The 27,444-nt window shown below is 37.2% G+C and overlaps 2 protein-coding genes and 1 pseudogene across 10 annotated transcripts in view; 2 read left to right on the forward strand and 1 right to left on the reverse strand.

Moving 5' to 3' along the window:
- The window catches only part of LOC133836005 (pneumococcal serine-rich repeat protein), a 31,902-nt gene extending 14,231 nt beyond the window's left edge, over positions 1-17,671 (reverse strand). For 7 of the 9 annotated variants that reach the window (XR_009893672.1, XR_009893671.1, XR_009893670.1 and 4 more), the window contains exons 1-3: positions 17,374-17,671; positions 10,161-10,865; positions 2,634-2,806 (exon numbers count right to left, since the gene is read on the reverse strand). Coding sequence is in view for 5 of the 9 variants with exons in the window: in XM_062266244.1 (XP_062122228.1) it covers positions 2,634-2,651 (18 nt within the window). In the remaining 4 variants the exon portion in view is untranslated. Of the gene's footprint in view, positions 1-2,633; positions 2,807-3,883; positions 3,969-10,160; positions 10,866-17,373 lie in introns of those variants that run through there. The other 2 variants (XM_062266247.1, XM_062266245.1) reach the window with 2 other exon arrangements.
- Positions 17,672-18,068: 397 nt separating this feature from the next.
- LOC133838366 (membrane-bound alkaline phosphatase) lies at positions 18,069-20,625 on the forward strand. The gene is given in 3 exon segments (XM_062269439.1): positions 18,069-18,687; positions 18,787-19,449; positions 19,452-20,625. Coding segments are annotated over 3 exon segments (1,620 nt in total). The 5' UTR covers positions 18,069-18,632; the 3' UTR covers positions 20,354-20,625.
- Positions 20,626-22,782: 2,157 nt separating this feature from the next.
- Positions 22,783-25,112, forward strand: LOC133838759 (alkaline phosphatase-like; annotated as a pseudogene).
- The last annotated feature ends 2,332 nt before the right edge of the window (positions 25,113-27,444 follow it).

Genomic DNA, 27,444 nt, shown 5'->3' on the forward strand with positions numbered 1-27,444 from the left:
CGCCCTAAAAGCTGCGCAGAAGTCCAACAGAATGGTACTACACTGTTGTCAAAAAAGTCAAATATCTCGGCCTAACACTTGACAGAAGACTAACCTGGGCAGATCACATCAAAAACATAAGAAAACAGCTGAGTCTGAAACTTCGACAAATGAAGTGGCTGCTGGGCTACAGATCCCAACGCTTTCAAAGCATTACTCTGCGAAGACTAGCCAAAGCACCTTACTATGTAAGAAACCAGGTCATCCACAAGGACCTTTAGATTCCGAGTATAACTGAAGAAGTTAAAAGGTACGCTTTGAAGTATCAGGAGAGATTGGATCAACACCGTAACCCGCTGGCCATTAACCTGCTTGACAATAGCCAACATCGCCGACGGCTGAAAAGGCACCACCCCCCTTGATCTCCCCTTTAGACCTCCCAAAGAGTGGTAGTAAATACAATTTTTTGTTAATAACCTCTATATGTAAAAAATTAAAAGTTTTCTGTCATTCTCTTCGTCATAGAATTTGCTTATTATCTTTAGATAGATAGATTGTAAATAAATAAAGAATATAAAAATAAAAAAAAATATGTACTGTATTAACTGAGCTATGAGCGAAACACTTATGAATAGATTAAAACTGTAAAGGAATATCCAAATGATTGCTTATATGCAAGTATATTTTACCACTGTAATTTTCAAACAAGATTAATGTAACAATTTAATCATGAATGTTTGATTTTTCTTTTGGCTCTTACACTCTCCCATATATACGCTTATACTGATGCCTCAAATGATGAAAATAATTTTTAGTGAGTACTGGTGAATAGGTAATTAATGCATTTTAAACCACATCATGCAAATAATAAACAAGACCTGCATATGCTGTTAAACCAACCTACTATAAGAGTAAATAAACAAGAACAAGAAGTATGAACTTTGAAATAGTTCTCTCTAATTCTAATACACTTTAAATTCAATTTTTATGTGTTTATAGTCATTCTAGTTAGTTATAACACCAAATATACATATACCCATCAAGTTTGTTACATGTACGAAAATAATATACCCAACTTCGACCACCTTTAATGAGCAAATTGAAAATTAAAAGTAAGATATTCGTATAAATTAAAAGCGTCGGCGCTTTATAATTGCCAGCAGCAAAAATAAACAAAAATGTTATTGTTTTGCTGTGAGCAAGATAAACAGCGCAGCATAGTAAATAAAAGCTGTCCAGTTCTGGTCACTGCTAATAGAACAACAGCCACAAGTGGAAAAGTTGACGATGGGCTGTCCGAGAATAGTTCGAGATGAGGTATGTTATTTCTTAACTTACAAGTCTCTTCGTAGTACTTTTAAGCGAAATACCTGCATTGATCTCTAAATATTATCTTCAATTATAAATTTACATATAATGTCAGCTTATCTGAACGCGAGTCATAGAAAATTTACAGGAAATGATGATGATTGACAGACGTCTAAACGCAATTGGTGTTCAAACTAACATAATATATCTCTATAGAGGGTAGCTTCTAGTTTGTTTCCTCTCTTACTATTCAATTAAGGTCGCTCGCAATACAAGAGTTGAGAAATAGCCAAACAATAAATCACTCGGATACATAATTTAAACAAAAACCATAGGCCTGCGAAGCTATATGATCATAAATTATGCTAACGGTTAATTCAAATAATTATTTATTATTTTAGAAGACTGCGACTTGTGCGTACGTGAATACGCTGAAGAAAATCTTGCTCAACATGTTAATATGTAATATGTTATCATGCAGCATTGGGAAAAAAAACTAAGTAACATAAACAAACAGTACATCCTGTATCAACACCTGTCGAAGTTAGACCTTGAAATTGAATTTGACATGAACTCTGTTGAGACAACCATCACTATTTTTACTGAATGACACTCATGCGAAATGTAAGAAGGAACTGCGACTGACTTATTTGATTTACACAAATCACAATGATAATTTATATCTTTTGCTAGCTAGTTGCAAAATTGTAAGAAATAGTTTATTATTGTCTACCTTAATATTGTATTTAGATTATCGGCTGGAATATATAGTATGTATTTAGCTTTCAATATTCATATCGAATTACAAAATGCATAAGCATAAGCATAAGTAAATACATACATCCAGCAGATAATTCAAATTTGTAATAATCATATCTGATCACTGCTTTTTGCATTCACTTCCGATATCAGAAATTATCAAAAACGAACTTTTTGTTTGCTCCTTTTTTTGCTTACGTTTTGTAAATTCAACAAGAAAATTTGATACACGTGCAGCCTAGCTCAAAATGTAACGTGTGTGCTTTTTTACCTTTACTTGAAAACGGAAAATGGAAACAAAGTAAAAAAAATAGCATATTTTGTGGTATTATTTTCACTCTAATGAATTACAATTCTTGTTTGCTACAATAAAATTGATAGAGTTGACACAGCTTTTAGTCTAGCGTGACGATTAACTTGATGTTGCTCACACACACTGAAGGCCAATTTGGTTTTATAAATTCATCTGAGTAATTAAGAATTCTCGTACAAAAATACATAAGTAGTTGTTATAAATGATTGCCTACACACAATGTTGCAGTGGCACTTTTGTTGTTGTTACCGGTGTTCGATTTTCGAATACTTACCGTATTTATGGCAGCCATCGTCACACTTGCCGCAGTTGATATTCTGGTGTTCTTGTTGGTGCTTATTCTTGTTCTTACAGTTGTTTTTGTAGTAGTAGTTGTTGTTGTTGTTGTTGTTGTTGTTGTTGTTGTTGTGGTTGTGGTGGTGATGATGGGGATACAAAATCATAAATCTGCAAAAAGGTTTTTGTATGATAGAACATATTCGTTGTTTGATTGATATTAAATGAAAAACACACAAAACATACAGATAAAATTAAAAACATAATACTATATAATATGTATGTACAATAGCAATGACAATAGAACAAAATTTGATACATTTAAGCATTTAATTGATGAAAGAAAAACATAGTACATACTTTTAATATATTAAAAGAATACGAAATAAAGACATTCACATGGGCAGCGACGCTGAGGTTAAGCGGATAAAGTATGTCAACATCAGATGTACAACACAATTAAAAATTATGAGGATATTGATATTGTTTAGCAGATATGTTTGATGGAATTTGGGTACAGGATTGAGTTACTACGAATCACTGGGATGACATACTGATTCAATGATTGACTGGCCGATTGAGTGACTGATTGACTAACTTGTTGTGTGTGAGATTTGGCATGACTGAGCACTTAAATATCTAACTAAGAATGTCGTGTGACATTGATAATGATAACATTTGCCTTATGATATTTCTTATTATTTATTCGACGAGTATTCGTAAGCATTTGTAAGGCACTATTCATCATTCTTTAACATAAGACAGTACCTCTACACTAGATGCTTGTCTTTCGTCTGTCTTTCAGTATCTCATTTAGCTATATGTCTCTCAATATTTATTTTTGTACACAATAGTCGCTGTATCTGTGTACGAGATTTATCAGACTATTTTTGCTTTAGTTATTTAATTGTAATTCCTTACAGTTTTATTTTTATATTAGTTCAAGTATTAAAATCGCAAATGTTTTACTGTAAGAAAGCTGTCCGGCTAATGATAGTAAAGAAAACGAACCATCTTATGGCTGTTTGTATAATGAAAATATTGCGAGATTTAATTCAGCACTTAAAGCTTAGAGTTTGGACAAGACTAACAGATCGCTCTCAATCAATATGACATTTTATGAGCACGACAAATAGATGTTATAGAATGGATGATTTTGACCAACGCCAAAATCAGAAAGTTGAAGTATCAGCATTCGGTATTTTGTAATTAAAAACTAAAATATAATATATGTATATTCATACATACTCGAATGCAGTCTGCATAGTACGAGTAATACACATCATTGGTACAGTGCGTTTCACTGGGTCGTCGCCGATGCTGATGCTGATGCTGAGGCTGGTGCTTATGGTGATGCCAATGCCGATGCCGATGCCGATGCCAGGACGGTAGTAAGGCGTAAGCACGCGGAATGTTGTCGAGCGCGACGACAATTTGTTTCAGAAAATGCTTTGGCAAGGCGCCCACTAAAGCACAGCAATAAAAAGAGCTGTGGGGCGATATGGCAGTACCAGGAATGGTGAAAACCACAAGAGCAACAACAATATTAGCCTAAACGGCAAGAAGAAACACTTCGACAAACAGCAAATGCATGTGAAAAGCAAATATCAAGTACCCCAAGAATTCCATGATTAGCTTAACATCTCAAATTCTACATATGTAATCGTACGTTGAACGTGAGTGTGTCAGTCAAACTGACTGTCCATAATAAGCATCGAAAAATGCAAGGTGCGTCTCTTCATGTATCGTAATGTGTTGCTTTAAGTTCTAATAAATTCATCAAATGAAAATATACCACAACATAATCCAATTTTTATATGTTTCAAATTATTATTTGTTAATAGGTGACAAGTGAATTTACCAAGGGCTGACAAAATTATTCAAAGTACAATTAACTTGTAAATTCATTGCTTCGTTCGTATGTTTTATTTATTTATTATGCTCGTTGTTTTAATGATTAAATATATTAATTAATATATTAACAATCCAATGGAAATTGCCCTGTTGATTAAACGAACAGCTGCGAACTGTCGTCTGACTATGAATGCTTTTCTCGCTTCGTGTGTTTAATATGAACAAGTAAAAAAGCTATAGCACGACTGTGAGATACCCGCTACCCATTTTTAATGAAAACAGAACAGTGCGGTATTAATTTTAAAATATACCAAATTAATGTTCCACAGAAATACTAAATGTATAACAATGGCTATATTTGGTCTATTGATATAGTTCTAGATTCAAAATATATCGTTGAGTGCAAAATATACCAGATTTATAACTTCTACAGATTTTGTTTGATCAAAATTACTTTCTTTTTATTGTTTTTACCAAAATTCGAGACTCTATTTTCAAAATCAAGAATATATATACTTTATAGGGTCAGATGTGTTTGCTTCTGCCTGTTACATACCTATCATGGAGGCACAAAGATATAATACCCTTTTACCCTATGGGTGGCGGGTATAAAAACTACTATGGCTAGAATTAGACAGCAAGCAAGAATACATTCAGACATACATATGAATATAGAATTATGTATAGACGATTGCGACAGTGTGTTCGTATCTTTTTTGAATGTTAGACCACAAGCTATAAATACACTGTGCAGCCGTGTAAACGCCAAGAAATCAACAGGCTCTTGTCGGCGGATGACTTTCATATCAAAATCCAATTAAAATCATTCGCGTGTACCGAATCTAAACAAACAAACTCCAATCGAATCTAATATACTCTCTTTCACCGCACTTTATCGCATATCAATATTTTTATCGCACAAATAATGTATGTTTATTCGGGCAGGGCACGAACTGACCATTTATTCAACAAATTGAAAAGTTTTTGACCTCGATTATTAAATAACAAATTTAAGGAGATATTATTAAATTACATTACTTATTGTCGAACGCGTCGAATGTCTTTAAAAGGAATATAATTTGATGTCCTCATAATAAAACCACCTGTGTGCTAGATTTTTGTACCCGGTACCCATAGAATTAAAGGGTATTCTAACTTTGGGCCTGCTGGAAATACTTTTGTTTGAAAAGAAAACGCCTACTTACTACGGATCTTAGTTGCTTTGGGTAACAATCTGGTATATTTTGAATGTAGTACTATATTACCAAAATACAGCCTACGCCATATTTTAATATTTTTACAACTTACGAATTTGGTATATAAGAATAATACCACACTGCTTTGCTTTATTTAAAAAGAGTATCTCACAGTCGAATACACTCGTCTGTGGCTTTCTTACTTATTTGTCCTAATATTATTCTTTAGTCTCATCAGGTGAAATTTAAACTCTTTATCCTTGCCAACTTCCGAGAAAACGTTGATTTTTGGTTCAGTCATTCTAATCCGCTCGTAATCATTGCAATTATTAGAAGTGTATTTTTCGAACTGCACTCAATATTTAAAAGCTTCGCCGTTAAATTTGGTAGCTTGATTTATATAGACAACTGACACTGATCAAATATATCTGCATCCATGTACGTAGATAGAAAAATAACATGGCGCATTACAATTTTAAAATGTAAACAATATGTACACAACACAAAGCTATGCTGTGCATACTTGTAATACAGCGTGTGAGGAATTTCTAGCTCGCTGTTAAGGAAAGTGCAACGTGCTATGGTATCTTGCACATGTTTCTATATGTAAAAGTTAAGTTTCTGGCACAGTAAGTGAACATTTATGTTTTTGTTTTTGTAGGATTTTGAGCGCATGAGACGGTACAAACCTGTTGACAATAAAGTCAAATTAAATTTAAAATTTGAAATGCTCGCCAAAATAGAAAAAAAAAATTAGTCACAACAATAGAGAAGCTATAGAAAAGTTGACTAATGCACACAATAAATAATAATGAGAGACGATGAAGGTAAAACTTGTTCATCTCTAATATCGTAAATAGAATGCTACTTGAACGCACCAAAAGAAAGCTGCTTAGGGTTGACATCATTGCCTATGATGAGGATGGGGATGGGGATGGGGATGGGGATGGGGATGGGGATGGGGATGGCGATCGCGATGATCATCATCAGATTGAGGATGAGGATGAGGATGGGAATGTTAATGACGGAAGGCATAACGACTAGCATAAATCACGGCTGCCAAGAGAAGACGCCTCCGTTGACGTTGTCATACTCGTGTACTTGTACAACCACAATGGAGCATATAAAGCACACTTTAATTAAATAGAGATGCAGAATAATGCGCCCAATGCCCACGATAGTGCCAGACAGAGACGCCTAAAATTGTAACGCCGGGAGGGCAAAGCAGCCAAGCAAAATCTTGGCCAAGATACGTCGTGTAAGTCACAGACGATAACGACAATGAAGGCACTTTTGCCAAAACCGAAAATCAAAAACAAAAATGAAAATGAAACAAATAAGAAACCACCAGTCGAGTGTGCTCGACTGTGAGATACCCGCTTTCCATTTTCAATAGAACAGTATTCTAAAATTTTTGTATCTGATCGCATTCAAATTTGCAAGAATCATAAATACTGTAGTTATTATTACAAGTACCGAAATTCGACTGCTGCTTCAAAATTACGCCTTTTATTCGATATATTTAGATTTGTGGGGGCTGAAGTGGGTGTGGCGCAAAAAGTGAAACAAACTTAATCTGAGTGCAAAAATAACAAGTGTCGGAACAAAAGTTACATATATCTCTATCTCTTATAGTCTTTAAGATCGAGGTGTTCATACGGACAGACGGACAGACGGACCGACTGACCAACAGATAGACAAACATATGTACATAGTCTAGGCTGTTGACGTTGATTAAAAATATATATATGTACATTAAGAGATCCGGAATGCCTTCTTCTGCCTGTTACATACATTTCCTGCAGGCACATAATTATAAAACCCTTCTACTCTATGGGTAGCGGGTATAAAAATAAACGAAAAGCAAAGCAAACGCGACACAACATAAGAGGAAGAATAAAATCAACCAAAATCGACCAAAAATTGTATGCAAAAGTATGCACTATTCTTCACTGCAAGAATTGAAGAAATGAAACGCCAAGTTTTGCAATACAAGACATTACATGTGTTCATCATTAGAAGCGAACACACACGAGTCTACAGTCTACATAGTGCCTCATACATAACATATATGTACATATATGTATATTTATATGTATATGTATGTTAGATGCAAATATTTGTAGGCATTCTGATATACCTCTAGACTGATTCAAAGAAATACAGGGACATACAAGAACACATGTGTGATACAAGCATCCCAGCAGTCTCAATCTCATACTATAGTTTTGGCACAATCATCCACGAGTCATCTATTGTTCGGCGTTGCGGTGCCGTTCGTTTTTTTTTTTTGTGTGTTATTGTACTCGTTGCTCAGGCATAAGTTCCACTTCAAAAATCATAAAATACGCGCGCGTATATTTTTAGCAATCCGTTCATTTGATTTACGATTTCATTAAATCAGCTAACGGACATGCTCCGTTCATCGCCAGCAAACGCAGCAACGGGGAGCTCAAGAAAGGGCAACCTGCTCTGATCAGCTCCCTATCTCTGTCTGGCACTATATAGCTATATAGAAAGGTGACTACCGACCACCTGTTGTTGTCTATACTAGTTGCCTGCCGGTCGCCAGACGTCTTCCAATTATGTATTATCGCGAGTGCCTTCGCATGTTAGGGCATATGGCATATAGCATATGGCATATGGCACATGGCAAATGGCAAATGGCAAGCCTGCAATTCGGTCAGACTGTGAGCTAAGAATGCAGTTCGGACATGAAGACACAATTTAAATGCAATTTTAATTAATCATAAAGCGACACCATTGTAATTTGCTGGTACATTCATAACACTCTATAGAGTCAATTGTCTACCCGCTTAAAACTTGCAAAAGGACTAAGATTGTTACTCTAAATAAGGAAGAAAGAGATAGTGCTGACTCTTATGTAGTCTTTCCTGGTTTTCTTTTGCCTTTAGACTTCACAGCTAATCAATTGACTTCCATATCCGCTAACTAATCGGTACAAAAGTATTATAACTTTGCGCTAATAACAGTCTTATCTGAGCCCTTAGATCTTTGTCTTTAATCGTTACACTTCTATAATAAAAGAGCCTAGGGATTCTTTATATTTAAAGATTGTCATTTTTCGTGACTGTAAACCATATAAATTGGTTAAAAAGAACTTTACACCTTTCTGCTTGCCACACGTGTACTTGTTCGAAATAAATATATTTTGCGTAGCTCGGACAAATTAATAGTTTTTTCAAGCAGCCGCCGCTGACAGACAAGCGACGGGGTCTCTATTCCCATCGAGACGTCAGACTCTGTGACAATGCGGAAAAAATAAAACAGGAGGGAAATAAGTAAGAAAACTACAATAAAGCTGCCTTGACTGTGAAATACCTGATACGAATCTCTATTCGAATTAATTTGCAATTATTTAAGATTGTTTCTATGTTGGACAGGTATTTATCGTAATTAAATCGTGAAAGAAAACACTTTTCATATTAAGCTGTGTGTATTGCATGAAAAAATCTAATAAAAAATACAAACAAATACAAATATTTGCATTTGTTTCATTTCTAAACTCGTGAACATGAATAATTGCTTTTCTAACATAACTTGACTTTCACTTTATCAGCAATAGATCAAAACAACAAGACCTATATGTCATATATATAGAATGAACATTTCATAAAATACTTTATTTTTCTTTTAACCGTCTGTCCGATCTTCACAACACCCTGTCCGTTTGAGGTTTGAAAAAAAATTGTTACCTCATACGTAATACTATTGCAAAGACCTCAGCACGAACAGCACACATGAAATAAATGTTCATTTAGAAATTCCATCTTTTCAGTGACGTCAACTGTCTGTTTGGCATTGGCTTAGTCATAAATTTGACAAATTCTCAAAAATACAAATGCAAGTTTGGTTTGTTATTGTCTATCCTAATCTATGAATTGTTGTGCCGTATCTACCAACATTTTGTTTGATATTTCAATTAATTTTATATTTCAGTCTTTATGGAGATCAAAAAACAAAAGTGTACTAAACTACATTTCGTTATTGATACATATGTATGTTATGTATATCTTCATGCTCAGCCACTGCAATATTGTAGTTATTGCGATTTGAGTATAATAGCCATCATATTTATGATCAAGTGAGTTGATGTGATTGAGTGTATGTTGTCTTTGTCAGCACATCATTAAACGTTCTGTTTTTATTTTTGTCTATGCCATCCACATGTTTACAATCTACATACTTATACCATTCTTAAACATTTGTGTATTTGCATTAGTATGTCGTTCAACACACGACAGATTCTTGAGAACAATGCCGATGAAAAAAGGCATAATGGCACAATAGTTATCGTTAATTTCATTCGATAAATATGATAGTTGTGCATACAGTAACATAGAATACTAATATTCACACTTGGACTTCCTCATGTAGGAGCAACATAAAATCCTCCCCAAATTAAAAGTAAATAACTAAGAGTTAGCTGGGATTCAATTGAATTTTTAGCTTACCTCTTAATCAAGTAATGCATTTGTTTGTGTCGTGTCCCACAGTGCGTATGCCGAATTCTCTAGATGTTTATGTTGATGTTGATGTTGATGTTGATGTTGATTCTTGTTGGCAACGGCAAAAGGCGGCAACGCCTGTCTAATCCACGGATCTGTATGCTACACATCTGTGCATACGATTGTGTGTAGTACATATGTGTAAGTATATGTATTTGTATACGCACATATTAACTATAGGATGAGCATTTCTATATCCGGCGTCCACTTTGCTTTTACTGTTCTTGCCTATGCATTAGTTATTGTTGTCTCTGTTGCGGTTGTTGCTGCTGCTGCTGTTGTTGTTGCTGTTACTGATGATGTTATTATAATTCGCGGTAATACTTTTCAACTTTTTTATTATAGTTTTTTTTATATTTAATTTTTCTTCGTTCGGTATGTGTGTGGTTTATCGCTTGCTTTTCATATATTATTTTTATATTTTCTTTTCTTTTTCTCCTTTGTTTTATTTGACACGCGCGAGCAGAAGGTGAGCCAACGACAGAGCGACCATCTTCCAAATTTCCACTCGTTTAGCGAGAAGCATTTAATGTAATGTGTATTATTATTAATTAAGTTTTCCTTTTAGAGTTAGTTACATATTTTATAATATTTTCTTTGTATAGAGGACGGCTTGACATGCATTTTGGATTACAGGTATTTAACTTCTACCTGTGGAAATAGAAAAAAAGTTTTATTCTTAAAATATTCACACCAAACACTCTGCTTGCTTTATGAAGTAAAGAAGAAAGTAGCTCTAACCATAACAATTTCCAAATTTTTGGTTACACATATTCTGAATAGTTCAAAAGTATTTAATCATTATAAAGTACAGTGAAGTGAAGTAGCCATTAAAGCTTTCTTTCGAGACATTTTATACCCTCTACCTGTATATAACAGACAGAAGAAGGAATCTCCGCCCCATAAATTATATATTCTTGATCAGCGTCAACAGCCGGAGCGATATAGTCTGTTTTTCCGTATGTAAACCTACATAGATCTCACAGACTAAAAGAGATAAAGCTTAATTTTTGTTTGCAGCACTTAGTTTGTTTAGATTTTTGTCACGCTTACTTGCGACCCTGCCAGACGAAAAAAATCGAAGAGCAAGCGTAATTTTAGATCTAGAGAAATTTTTGGTACTTAAAATAATAACTTCAGTCCTTATGATTCCTGAAATTTTTGCAATCAGACAAAAACTGTAGAAGTTATTGAAGAAATACTTTTGTATTACAAGAAACGCCTACCGCAATGTCGTCTTAGCAGCTTTTGCTAACTAACTGGTATGTTTACCACTCCACGGAATATTTTGAATGTACTACTAACTCGAATTTGTATTTAATTAAATTTTGTGCTTATGTAATTGCTTTGCTTCATTAAATAGCTTATGCATTTGTATACATCTCCAACCAAATTCGCTGGCAGTTCATTATTACACAAATTTAAAATACATATTTACTTATTGTTAAAATCGATCTACAAAAAAGTAACTGCAAGCACAATCGAAAGAAAGATGAAATTTAAGATAAAGTGCTATCAGAAAGCATTTTGCTTAGAAGCTTAAGCAATATTATTACTGGGGAAATTACTTAAGTTTTCAATGCGTTATACTCAATTGAACTTTGGGTCGTTGCTAATTTTGCCGCATATTGCGCCAAAATAGTTGTTGTTGTCCGTAAAAGTAACCTAAAGTTTCTCATATTTAGTTTGGATACCCTCTAGGATGCCTCATAAACACACACACAAACACACCCTCCACCCTTAGTTCCCTCATTCTCGACCATTTCCAATTTCGCCTTCTCTTGTTATCGTTGTTTTTATATTAAATAATACGCTTGTATATATGTAAAAGTCAAAACAAATCGATAAATGCTAGGCTACACAAAACAGCACACAAATACAGATACAAAAACAGATACAGATTCAGGACAGACTACAAAATGTATGTATACATACAGGTACAGATACATACATACGTACACACACAGCTACCCAGATACAGACGCTCAACACAGCAGGCTATACAAAACCGTTATCAACAACAAACAGCGGTTCCGACAACAACCAACTATAACAACCTACAGACACCAACAAAACAACAACAACAATAACATTACGGCAAACAACAACTGAAACGTTATAAAATGATTTTCACTGGCTCCTTGAATTGTCCTCTCACTAAAACCCCCCCTTTTGGCCACCCTACCACACAGAAGCTTGCTCATTAATGTACACAACCCGAGTTTCAATTCCGAGCTTTGATTCTCGGTCGTCGTGCGCTTGCTTCGTCGCATACTCGTGCGTGCTTGTGTGTGCGTGTGTGTGTGTATTTGTTTATTCGCACGCCTGACTGTCTGCCATTTCACTTTAACGCACTCCATGTATCACCAATGTGTATGTGTGTGGTTGTGCTTGTATTTTGTGTGTGTTTTCGTTTGCTTGTGTATTGGATGCTGATGTTGCTGCTGCTCCACACTTAACATTATGTTTTTTATTTCGCATTATTAAGTGAATACATTCATATGTCCATATGTATGTACATACACTTCTACGCAAGCATTTGAAATGTACACAGGACATACATACTTGCATATGTACATAATCGTTTTGCGTCTGTGTGCAACTCCTAAATACATACATACATACATACATACATATGTTGGGAAAAATCAATTAAAATTTAACACGCACACCGTACGCACTTCATGCTAGTGTCTGTTACTGCCCCTCTGTCTCTGTCTCCAGCTTTGCTCCTGCTCCGAACCTACTGTACCTAACAAACACTAATGCTGTAAAAGCAATCGTATTTTGTTTTGAGATAATATGAGCAGCGAGTTTAAATTGTCTCGTTTGAATTTTAATTAAAAACTTTTATAGGTTCAATAATTTGCAAACGGTCAAGCTACGTACAAATTAAAACTCGACCTCTGCTTTTGGCTCCTCATTTCCATGTAACAGCTGTTGAACAGATTACACTTTAAATTTGTTGCTTCTGCTGTTTGTTTTAATACTCAAGAATTTGTTTGTATTGTGTATGCTTTCAAGATGTGGCAAGAAGAGAACAGTTCATCATCCAATTCAGTTTGTCAGTAAATTAAGCCGCACAGTGTGTGGTGTATATTATTATATTATTAGGTGGCACTACAACCCATTTCGGGTTTTGGCCGACCTCAGCGTTGCCCAGTAGATTGAGGTCCTGCTCTACTTGGTCCTACCATCGGAGATTTGGTCGTCCCCTTCGTCGTCGCCCGTAGTCGACTCTCGCTTCGAATACCTTCTGAGCTGGAGATTCTTCATCCATACGCACAACGTGGCCGAGCCAGCGCAGACGTTGTATCGTGATGCGCCGTACCACGTCTACGTCGTCGTACAACTCGTACAGCTCGTGGTTCATCCGAATGCGAAAGTCGTCCCCAATTCGAACGGGACCGAAGATCTTGCAAAGAATTTTTCTCTCGAACACTCCAAGCGCTGCTGCATCTGTCATTGACACTACCCATGCTTCTGTGCCATATAAGAGCACGGGTAGGATGAGTGTCTTGTAGAGTGCTAATTTTGTTCGGCGAGAGAGGTCTCTATTGCACATTTGCCTACTCAGACCAAAGTAGCACCTATTGTGTAGCACCTAGTGTGATTCTTCGCTTGATCTCCAGGCTGACGTCATTTTTGGTGTTAATGGCAGTGGCAAGGTAGGTGAACTCCTTGACCACTTCGAACGTATAGCTGTCTGCTACCACATGGGAGTCTAGGCGCCGCGCCTCCCTGCTTGTCGACAGCATATACTTCCTCTTGCCCGCGTGGTGTATATATCTACTATTAATATTAAGAATACATTTCTGTCGATTTCTTCCTCCGGTTGTAACGCTTTTTTAAAGCTCTTTGTAAATTTGTCTGCACATGTACATATGTATGGTACATATGAATGCATGTATATATGCTTTAAAAAAGGGTTATAACTTCACCTGAAGAAGAAATCGAAAAAATGTGTTTTTAATATATGTTATTAAATTGTCATTAATTAAAGTTCTTTGCTGTTTCGATCGTGCAATAAATAGTTTATAAAAATTCGCACCTTAACCCTCTCAAATCTCCATTCCCCCTCCATTTCCCAACTCATAGTTAATAAATAAAACATAGTTCGCTACCCCAATAGAAATAAAATTATTAGAAGTACTAATAAATGGAGTAAGACATATTCGACATATAAAATCAAAATGCCTTGATATATGTATGTACATACATAAAGATCCGGTTTTTATTTGTGTCCACTTCATGATTTTCCACTTAAAAACTTAGTTCGCTAGTTATTAAACCATTTATAGTTCAGAGCTATGTAATTTAACTTTTGTCTCACTCGTTTTAAATCTAATTTGATTTCTTTTCTAAAAATTTCACTTCAAGTTATGGTCAACCAGAAGAGTTATGCCACAACACAACTGTACCCCAAGGAGCAACAGCAACCTGTTTGTACAGATGCAATTGTTGGACGTACACACGCACGCACACACACTCACGCACACACACACTCGTAGATATATATAGTTGCAAGTGCTCGTTACCATGATGTTATCCAGGGATTCTCCCTCGACTATCGAGATCCTGCGCACAAAATTATATTACCAGAAATATGTACATATGTGCATATATCAATGCATTCGAGCACTCTATGCATAACTACGCCTCATACTTTTTGTATATATTTATACATACATAACTATGTGCATACATACGAAGGCATGACGGTATGACTGCGATTAGGTGTAAGTGGAAGGCCGTCTATAAAATTAAAAAGAGCCCACCAGCTGCAAGTACTCAATAACTTCTGTCGCCAAAATGCTAGACTTTGTTGCACAACGTTAAACTCTTGGCGCGAATATGGTTGGATGGAAAATGCAAATAGGGAAAACAAGAGAAGAGGTTTATTACTGTTTAAGTACCAAAAAATTGGGTGAAGGTTAAACGATGCCGCAGTTTTGGAGTGGTTTGCAGTGCTTCGGTCTTTGTAGCAAGCCCAGCCCCAACAGACTCAGTACTATTGCGATAAGGTCATTAGGAAACTGCAACAAACGAAGCATCAGTCACTGAGCTCGGCCACAAAAGCATAAAAAAAGAGGGCAACAACAGCAACTGTATGTACGTAAGTTGAAGAAAATAAACACAATCATAAACATGTATACATATGCACATACATAGTAAGGTACATATGTACTATTTATGAAGTATGTATAAATGATCCTATTGAAAATACATGTGAACATACATGTGTACTCGCATATGAAGAAAAACAAACTGAAATGTTTTCATAATTTCATGGTCCAACACATCGATAAATCTACAACTGGTGCCATTTCATATCAGAAAATTGTGAAACGCGCCAGCCCGCTGATAGCCAGGGTAGCATCGTGTGCTTTGCTTCTTATTGTTTGTTCTCTATCCCATACCATTCACTATCCCTTCCCCGCTTTCTCCTTTAAGAGAAGTAAGTCTCCAATTACTCACACATTCAACGAGCACTCATTCAAACAACGCACCCAATGATACAGTAAAGTTAACTCTCGCCAAAACATCGTAGCTTTGAAGCTGAAGCTAAACCGTTCGTTTGTGAGCCGAACTCATTCGTTGGTAATGTCGCTTCCTTGGTTCGTGTCGTGCAGCTTCGTTACCGTTCATCCTTTTTGGTCGTGAACATCCGGTAAGTGCTGACAACCTGACACCACATTCATTGTGCACAAATTGTGAAAACTCGCTTTAACTTTAACTAATGGCGAACTAAAGTTCAACAAATTACTATTCACACTGAGAAATCTGTATTAGATTTATTAAAAAAATATGTATTTATATATGTATATCAGTTACCATAAATACATTGAAGCGTTGTAAAGTTCTTGATTCTTTGGATACAAACAGTTGTTTAAGACAGTGTGCAATTGTCATCAAAAATTGTGGAATGCACATACATACACATCTATCTATAAAATATATATGTATATCTCTACCAAATATGTACACATATATGTATGTATATAATACTCCTTCACAAAATCATCAATGGTTATGCTTGTCTGATTGTGGGTTACTAAGTTAAAAGTGTGTTTGCCTGGACGGCCAACATCTACATTTCAAAATTTTTGTCAAACGACAAAGCGACAAGTTATAATATGTAGGTATGTCCACAATTAGTATGTTTGGAATAGTTTTGGGCACCTTTTTTCTATTTTCTACTTGCAAATGATTGCTGAAGTTCTCTCTCATGGGAGTTTCCTATAACGTCTGACTATATCGTAAAGTTTTGAAGTTATTATTCACCTTATTGTTGCTAGAAACCTAACTCTTATTGTCTTATAAATGATAACATTCTTTTTAACTGTTAATTAACCCAATTAAAACTTGTCAGATTGTCCTTAAAACATATTTACTTACACATGCATATTTATTTGTATGTATGCCTACGTATGTTCGATAACCATCTTATCGAAAACAAACTTTTTATAGATTTTATAGAACGATATTTAATGTAGTAATAAATAATTCTATTAGAACATTATTGAATAAAAACAAAATGTAATTGTGAAACTTCCTCACTTAGTTTATATTTGTAATTAAAAATTGTAATAGAAACGCCTTCACACTTGCTGATCATCGCCATAAAATAACTAATTGTTTTTAATAACCATTACTACTTTAATGTGCTTACAATTGTGCAATACATCTATGCAAGTTTGCAAGAGTACAAACAATATTTGTACATACGCATGCATGTAAATAATTTTTATAAGTCCACTAACACATTATATTTGTTATGTATTATTATCTGCAAATATGTTTTGTTGCTTTTCATATCAGTCTTTTACATCACGCATCAGCCTAATGTCCTTTTCTGTACATACTTGTATGTATGTACAACAATATGTGTGTATATAATATAATAAACACATGTACATATGTATGTATGTCCACACAATGCTTTCTCATTTATACAGTTATACACACAAATATCCGAATAGAACCAAGGAAAAAACTGTGAACATTTGTCGCCTTACAATTTGACAAATTATTTGAAGACCATTTCGAGGTACATAAGCAAATTGTTATGAGAAATTATGTTACACGTATTTTTTTAATTAAAAATATTAGATTTTTTGACATAGTTAATTTGCACACACTTTTTATAAATGATTACCTTTTTTTATTATTTGAAAATTTTTGAGATTTTGTATGTTATATACACGCGTTGATTTAGTTATATACATATACAAATATATATGTTTATATATATCTATAGGTATTTGTGATTTAGAAAACAACAAATATTGGGCGAAAAGTTGTATTAGCTTTTTGGTTTTTTGTCTTTTTGTTTTGCTTTTTCTCTATATATTCTTAAAGTGTAGAACAAATTAAAAACGCGCCGTTGGTATAAAAATGTTTTAGCTAATGCGATTTTGACGTTTTGCATGCGAACCAACAACTATTTTGGCCTAATGCGCATTGACAGACCAGAAGCTCTCTAACCAAGAAATTTCTTGGCGCAGCATCGTCAGAAGCCTCATCGGATGCTGTGCAAGAGAGCATTTTAAAAAGAGCGCGCATGAGAGACTAAGAGCAATATGTGGGAGCCATTGCGATTGTCAAACAATTGAGCTTTTATTTTGAATGCCAGCGCCTGCGCTGAAATAGCAACTCGTGATGAATGGCAATTTTGCCATTCACACACTAAAGGGGTTTTTTTTTCAAAATAATATATGAAATATGAAAACTTAATATACATATACTAAATGTACTTATTTCTTTTAAATAAATATACATATATAATGAAAATGCGCAAAGATTGCTTCCGGGTAGTATGTCATTATAAGACTATTAGGCCTACTTCGCATATGCTTTTATGACGGTAATAATTTATGAGTTACAGCTAAGAGCAATAATTATAATGTTTCTAAGGCAAGACGATCACGTGAACATAAAATATCGCTCATGAGCTCCGATCTACAGGCAAAAGAATCATAAAAACAACGAGTATGGGTCGGGGATGAGCCGCAATTACGACAGGCAGACAGCAGCATCAACAACGTTAAAGAGGCTCGCTGCGGATATTGATAACGCTCAGAAGAAAACATGTATTTGCGAAGCACATCGAGCGAAGCCAAAACAAAAACAAAACAAAATCAAAACCGAGCACATGGATGCATACATGCAACACGTGCTAGGCGAGGTACGACGACGAAACAAAGAAGCGACGAAGGCGAGGTTAGCATCGATTCCCCTTTACGGATTTTCGCTTATCAGCTGCCGATGGCCTGTTATGAAATCGAACACGACTATAAATACCGCAGGTCTCGTGCGGCTAGTTATCAGTCGAGAGCGGAACGTACTCAGTACACAGTACAGTACGTAGTTAGTACAGTGGATAGCGGATACGAAGGAAGAACATAGGCACGAGAAATGATCTTGCAATTTTTCGTAATAAGCGGGCTTATAGCGTTGGCTAAAGGATTTGGTAAGTAATAAGTCAGAGTGACTAATACGTACATACATAAAAGTTCAGTTAAGCAAATTAACACAACTGTACCCTCTTGTAACTTATGAATCTTCTCAGTGCTGCCCACACGCGATTCGGAACTACGCATGCATCCGGATTTTGCCACGGTTTATACACGCTTAAAGCGTTCCATGCCGCTGATCTCCTTTAATCCACAGAAAGCGGAAGAACAGTACGCTGAGTACTGGCGGGGACTTGCCCAACAGACATTGGATCAACAACTGGAGAGCAAGATGCGTCTAAATACCCAACTAGCCCACAACATAATGCTTTTCATGGGCGACGGCATGTCCATACCGACAATCACAGCCGGACGCGTGTATTTGGGGGGCGAGGAGAAACAATTTGCATTTGAACAATTTCCATACGTGGGACTCAGTAAGACATATTGTGCCAATATGCAAGTAGCTGATTCAGCATGTACTGCTACCGCTTATCTGGGTGGCGTCAAGGCAAACTATGGAACGATCGGTGTGACGGCTGCGGTCCAGTTAAAGGATTGCCAGGCGCAGGCGCAGAGTGCCAATCATGTTGCATCGATAGCTGACTGGGCTCAAAGACAGGGCATGGCAACGGGATTAATAACGACGACCTCGGTGACACACGCTTCTCCAGCAGGCGTCTATGCTCACATTGCCAATCGCAACTGGGAGAGCGATGCTGATGTTTTGGGAGACAATGCCGATCCCTCCATCTGTCCAGACATTGCTTCGCAACTAATTTTCGGAGATGTGGGCAAAATTTAAATGTTATCCTTGGCGGCGGCCGCCAGAACTTTTTACCGGCAAGCGCACGGGATGTCAGCGGAAGTCCAGGGAGCCGCCTTGATGGATGTAATCTCATCGAGGAGTGGCAACGTCAACATACAAACAGTGCCCGCTATGTGCAAACACGACTCGAGCTTTTGGAACTGTCGAACCAGACGTCGCGTGTGCTTGGCCTGTTTGCGCCCTATCATATGGCATACCATCTGGATGCGGATGCCGACCAGCAGCCAACGTTGGCGGAGATGGTGCAGGTGGCGCTAGGCATATTAGAACGCCAGAGTGCGGGGCGTGGTTACTTCCTTTTTGTCGAGGGTGGACGCATCGATCACGGACATCATGATACGTTGGCTCTCCGAGCCATCGATGAGACGGCCGAGTTTGACAAGTCCGTGCGCTGGGCACGCCAGCACAGCAGCGTAGATGATACCTTGATCGTAGTCACATCGGATCATTCTCACACCATGTCAGTGGCAGGCTATTCCAGTCGCAAGAACGACATCTTTGGCATCAACGACGGCCAATTGGCCGCGGATGATTTACCCTATGCGACGCTTAGCTATGCCAATGGACCTGGTTACAACAGCAATTACCTCAAAGAGGGAGGTGTCATAAAGCGTAAAAACCTGCGATCGATCAACATGAAAAACAAAGACTTCAAGTTTCCAACTGCCGTGCCCCTCGAATCGGAAACCCATGGTGGAGATGATGTTGCCGTATTTGCCAGTGGCCCCTACTCTCAACTTTTTACTGGCGTCTACGAACAGAACTTTATTCCACACGCTATGGGCTACGCCTCTTGCTTGAGTGAAAATCGCAACATGTGTTTAGATTCAGGGATTTCCCGGCGACAACGTTGAGCCACAGAGATAAACTGCTGCGTTGTTTAAGGCCAAGTCAACAGTTATTATCATCATCGTACTTACGTAAATTATGAACATACGCTAAATGGTAAGATAGCAAAGGCACTTGAAGAGTGTTCAAAAGTCAAACAACAAATGATTTCAAATGTCTTTGGTAATATTAAGTATTTAATGCTTTGAATTAGGATGATATTTTACTATTAGAATATTCAATCTGTAGGTTAAAAATGCTAAAATAAATTCAATCATCATCAACCATTGCATTACTTTAATACTAACTTATGTATCCAGCCAAAAGAATTCCTCTCCACCCCAATTTGGTAGCTGTAGCTAATATAATTTCTGAGATCTAGATTTTAAAAATGAACAGAGCGACGGTCTTTATCATCTTGGCTGTTAAACAAAATCAACAATATAAGCTTTATAAGATTACAAATGGTTTTATGCTTATACAGCCATGCCCGTTTGTCCTATAAACTATAAAAGGTAGACCTTTATTTTTTAAAGCCCTTGATTTTGTTAGTTTTAAATATTTACCATGACCCCCGCAAATGGAAAACAATTAAATTGCAGTCGAATATTTTAAAGCTATGCAATAGCTACAATTTTTTCGATTACTGAAAATTTGCTTGCTTTCCTATAATTAATTAAAAAAATGAATTGTATATTGCAAAAACCTTTAACTTTAGCTTTCTTTCTTTTTGTTTTAAATTTGATTACATACTTTGTACGGTAACAACGAACGGCAAATTGTAGGAACAATTGCAGATCCCAATTATTTTGAAATTGAATGAGCTTTTAGGTACAGTATAAATTTTAATATATATTTTAACTAGTTAAATATTACTAAGCTAGAGCAAATCTCTATGGAGATTTAAAAACCGCCTCCATCTCGGGTCTGTGACACCCAAAATTTCCCAAAGTTGATTTTCGGTTGAATTTGGTTTTGATTTACATATGCACCACTTTTATGAATAATTCAAAAAGCCCAGCAGATTTAATATAAATTCATTGCATATAAATTGTGCAAAAAAACGCAACAAGTGCATTTGCCAGAATACTGAATAACCTGAATTGGAAATTTGTAATTTCTCTGGAAACTTTCGTCACGATCAATTTGATTTGCAATTGTGAACTTGCAAGAGATGACGTAATTTTTTTATTTGATTTGTATAACAAATGCAGTATATAGAATTATTTTTGGGACTCGATGATATGTTCTCCCACAATGAAATACAATTGAATTGTCATGTCACATCTTGAACAACTACTAACTTTTCATCCGATCGCCTTTAAACTTTCAGTATTAATTAGGAAATTATTCATTACAATAAGTACACTCACTGTTCGTTTTTCTTCACGCCATCCATAGGGTGAAAGGGTCTTACAAGTTTTTTTGCCGGCAGGAAATGAAAGACTTCAAGAAGTATACATTTATATTCTTGATCAACCGATGAGAGATGCAGCTACATATTTTTTTAAGTTATTTTTATTGTTTCACCAGGATTTCCGCAAATGGATTTTTCCATTTTCCAATCGTACTATTAAATTAAATCGTACTATTTAATTCTTGATATAGCAGATATCCCACAGTTGAGTACACTCGACAATAGCTTTCTTACGTGTTTTATTGTAGGGAAATAAATATAAGTTATTTTACTGGTATAATTGCATATAAAGTGGTATACGGTTATAGCGACTTTCAAGGGACCGAAAGTCGGAAGACTTACCCGGAAGACGCACTAACCGAAAAAAGCAAAACAAATTTTTGTTTTGTTTTTTTTATGGTTGCCATGTTCGTAATAGGTTTTTAAGATAAAAGAAATTAATTTTTTAATCAAAACAAAAAAATGTATAAATTTAATTTAATAGCATGATCTTTCCATAATAAATCGTATACCTGCATGTTCCTTAGCATAAGCTAAGGCGACAGCTAAAACTAACAGAGAGTAGTGAGAATGTAAGAACCTTCGTGTCGCTGCAGGCACCCAAGAAAAAGTGCTGATCAGTAATAAATGCATACATAACTAACAGCGTCGTTTGATACTTAAATTTGTTGGCATCATTATTTTGCTGATTTTTTTTCGTCGCAATATCTGGTTGAATTCTGTATGGGGACCAACCAACCCATCGAGTTTTCGTCGGAATAACCGGACGGACACTATAAACGGAGTCGTTATAACCGGATTCTACTGTATTTCTAACCATATAAATTTGGTTATTGACTACCTATTTATCATTCATTTCATTTTATATGATTTGATTATTTTAATAGGCAGACGGAGAGAGTCGTACCATACCGACAGTTAAAAGTTTTTAATATATTGTGCTTATTATTTATTTAGAAACTCCATTTGCATCATACATACATTTTGTGTTGGCATAAGCTTTACTAGGATTAGCGGAAAGCATCATACAACAAAGGATACAGCGAATTCCCTTTACGTTTCAAAATCGGGAACGACTATAAATACCGCAGGTATCGTGCAGCTAGTTATCAGTCGAGAATGGAACGTGCTCAGTACACAGTACAGTACGTAGTTAGTACAGCGGATAGCGGATACGAAGGAAGAACATAGGCACGAGAAATGATCTTGCAATTTTTCGCAATAAGCGGGCTTATAGCGTTGGCTAAAGGATTTGGTAAGTAATAAGTCGGAGTGACTAATACGTACATACATAAAAGTTCAGTTAAGCAAATTAACACAAATGTACCCTCTTGTAACTTATGAATCTTCTCAGTGCTGCCCACACGCGATTCGGAACTACGCATGCATCCGGATTTTGCCACGGTTTATACACGCTTAAAGCGTTCCATGCCGCTGATCTCCTTTAATCCACAGAAAGCGGAAGAACAGTACGCTGAGTACTGGCGGGGACTTGCCCAACAGACATTGGATCAACAACTGGAGAGCAAGATGCGTCTAAATACCCAACTAGCCCACAACATAATGCTTTTCATGGGCGACGGCATGTCCATACCGACAATCACAGCCGGACGCGTGTATTTGGGGGGCGAGGAGAAACAATTTGCATTTGAACAATTTCCATACGTGGGACTCAGTAAGACATATTGTGCCAATATGCAAGTAGCTGATTCAGCATGTACTGCTACCGCTTATCTGGGTGGCGTCAAGGCAAACTATGGAACGATCGGTGTGACGGCTGCGGTCCAGTTAAAGGATTGCCAGGCGCAGGCGCAGAGTGCCAATCATGTTGCATCGATAGCTGACTGGGCTCAAAGACAGGGCATGGCAACGGGATTAATAACGACGACCTCGGTGACACACGCTTCTCCAGCAGTCGTCTATGCTCACATTGCCAATCGCAACTGGGAGAGCGATGCTGGTGTTTTGGGAGACAATGCCGATCCCTCCATCTGTCCAGACATTGCTTCGCAACTAATTTTCGGAGATGTGGGCAAAAATTTAAATGTTATCCTTGGCGGCGGCCGCCAGAAATTTTTAACGGCAAGCGCACGGGATGTCAGCGGAAGTCCAGGGAGCCGCCTTGATGGACGTAATCTCATCGAGGAGTGGCAACGTCAACATCCAAACAGTGCCCGCTATGTGCAAACACGACTCGAGCTTTTGGAACTGTCGAACCAGACGTCGCGTGTGCTTGGCCTGTTTGCGCCCTATCATATGGCATACCATCTGGATGCGGATGCCGAGCAGCAGCCAACGTTGGCGGAGATGGTGCAGGTGGCGCTAGGCATATTAGAACGCCAGAGTGCGGGGCGTGGTTACTTCCTTTTTTGTCGAGGGTGGACGCATCGATCACGGACATCATGATACGTTGGCTCTCCGAGCCATCGATGAGACGGCCGAGTTTGACAAGTCCGTGCGCTGGGCACGCCAGCACAGCAGCGTAGATGATACCTTGATCGTAGTCACATCGGATCATTCTCACACCATGTCAGTGGCAGGCTATTCCAGTCGCAAGAACGACATCTTTGGCATCAACGACGGCCAATTGGCCGCGGATGATTTACCCTATGCGACGCTTAGCTATGCCAATGGACCTGGTTACAACAGCAATTACCTCAAAGAGGGAGGTGTCATAAAGCGTAAAAACCTGCGATCGATCAACATGAAAAACTAAGACTTCAAGTTTCCAACTGCCGTGCCCCTCGAATCGGAAACCCATGGTGGAGATGATGTTGCCGTATTTGCCAGTGGCCCCTACTCTCAACTTTTTTACTGGCGTCTACGAACAGAACTTTATTCCACACGCTATGGGCTACGCCTCTTGCTTGAGTAAAAATCGCAGTATGTGTTTGGATACAAAGATTTATAGAATTGAAGGATTTCGACCTTATTAAAGGTCAAGTTGTCAGTTATTATCGCTATCATACTATTGCAAAGAAGTATTTTAATAGTCTTTGGGAATATTAAGTCGAAACTAGACTGATTTTGGAATATCTAATCTCTAGGCCTAAAATACTAATACAAAATTAACCACCTTAATGAAATCCTGGAGTTAACACTGAATTACTTTTCAATTTACTTTGATATCCGCTAATCAAATCGAACTAAGGTTGTGAGCTTCATTTAGAATGGGGTTTATAGTTTTATGGTGGATTTTGCCACGTCACAGACTATAAATATTGATTGCGTAAGATTTTGTATGGTGTTACAACATGTAACAGACAGAAGGAGGCAATTTAAAGTGTGCATGCAATTTAAAGTGCGTGAGGATAAAATAATGACATACAAAAGAATTGATTTGCCTATAAACCACTAGTTAGGAGGCAGTTTTATTTTCCAATCCAAGATAGTTGTAGCAAATGGTTTAGAATATTATGAAAGGTGGGTAAAAAAATATATTATATATACATATGTATTAGAAGCATAAAAATGCACTGTTGGTAAGTTTTGTAATAGAACTCACGAAACTACCGAAATAGTGAAATTCATCGTCAATTTTGCATATATGTACATACATATGTATATGCTGTAGACTGAGCTCCATCATAGAAATTTCCGTTCTTAAGCGACTGTGTGTAAGAGGAAGCACCAACGACAGTCGCAAATCCGATTACCAAGTCGAGTGCGTAGCGGCGAGCGACACCAGCGGCTACAATCAGCGCTGGATAAGTGCGGACAACCGTCGCCGCGTGAAAACACACGGCGCTTCAACGACGTAGAGCAGCATCCACGACTTGGGATAGTGGGCGAGACAACGCCGCCAACGCTGAGGCAAGAGGAGGAGCCCGACTGGTGAGTCAGTGCCAGGCCCGTTCTCGTACCGATCTTCAGTGCAACACGGTCAGATACTCCCCCCTTATCTGTGGTAACGATTGCTCGATCGAGCTTGAGTTGTCGTCTATCACAAATTGTTGGAAGATATATAAAAAAAAAAAAAGACATTATAAATTGCAAAGTAAAGTAAATTAAAGTTCTAAATACCAATTAAATTAAAATAAATTAAAATTTTTTTCGTTGTAAAAATGACAGAGTAGGGACGACAAACACATTCAATTAATACAAATTCCACAGCGCTACGCCGGATGAGGAGCAGCCACTGATATAGTGGCCAACGCAAGGGAGATGGCGCCGATGTGGCCATCTCAGGCACGGTGGGTACGCCGGGGTCCAACTGGGCCCTATTCAAATATAAAAAAATGGATCAGTGAGTGTATTTATTTATTTCTTTGTACTTACCGCCGTCAATAGTTTATTTGTGCATTTCCTTTTGTTTAGCGCAATTTTTTTTTGAGTGTTAAGTTACCACCCGACCCATGGGCGGGGGGGAATTATTTGGCCGCTCCCTAAGCACCCGACCGAGAACTGGTCGATGCCTTTATAACATAAGGTGAAAAACGCCACGAAGATAGCGCAATTTTTAATTGCGCGGCAGCTGTTTTGTTTTTCTATTAGTGATGCGTTTCTTATGTCTTAAAACAGCTGTTTTGTATCGGGGGAATTATCGATTGAGCGGACTGCGGGCCAGGGATGGAACTCCACCTGAGTACCGATGAGCCAGCCGGCGCGGCCCCAGAGAGGACAAACAGTCCGTAACAATAGATATCAGATGATTATTCTCTTTGCCAATGTTGGCGCCTTTCAAATTTCATTGCACTTATTAAAGGAAAAAAAAAGGTAGAAAGTTACAGTCGAGTGTGCTCGACTGTGAGATACCCGCTACCCATTTTGAATAAAAGCAAAATATTGCGGTATTTTTTAAAATATACCACAAAACAAATATACGAAAGTTATACAAAACGGTATATTTGTTATAACGATATAGTAACACATTCAAAATATACCATATACGGCACAATATACCAGATTGTCGGCCAAAGCAACTAATAGCCTCTTTCCACCTCACTCAGTTTTTCTACGTTTTTAAAGTCCCGTTTCGGGGTTTCCATCTGCACGAACCGAAAAATATGGGCAACGGTAAATTTCTCAATATGGCCGCTCTGAAATATCAGCTGTTCAAATGTAAACATGAGTTGGCGAACATTTCAAAAACAGCACGCGCATTTGAAAATGGAAAATTTTATTAAATTGCAGAATTTTTATGAGGATTTTAACGAAGTGGAGGGAAAATTAGCGAAGTATAGAGTATAGGCCATTGCTGGCAGCAATGTAATATTTACATAAATACATTTACTTTTAGCAACGGCATGGGTGTTTTAGGAGCGCGATGTTCCTGGAAACAACGAATCATTTTGAAGATAATTTTCGAATTAATAGGGAGGAGTTTGGCATCCTTGTCGAGCGCCTTTGTGGATTGGCCAAAAAAGGCACTACATTTCTCCTCCCATAACTCGAACAACATAGCCTTGTGGATGCCACTCCACGATATTGACGGCTTTCGAGTTTTTTGGCTCATCTAAAATATAAAAAATTTGCTTTAAAAAGCAAAATAAAATTTTTATTTTTCTATTTTCATACCTTGGCGCACTTTAATGTCAGCTGTTTTTAGTGGTGAGCTCTTTTCGTTGTCATATCGATCAAAATATCGCATAATTACCCAAAAGTGCGTTCGCTATTTCTACGTAGCTCGCGAACGTAGAAAAACCGACGTTTTTCTTATGGGTTTTACATGGGGCGAACGTAACATTCGGCCTGAACGTG

The sequence above is a fragment of the Drosophila sulfurigaster genome, chromosome 2R, assembly GCF_023558435.1.
Source record: "Drosophila sulfurigaster albostrigata strain 15112-1811.04 chromosome 2R, ASM2355843v2, whole genome shotgun sequence".
Lineage (NCBI taxonomy): Eukaryota > Metazoa > Arthropoda > Insecta > Diptera > Drosophilidae > Drosophila > Drosophila sulfurigaster.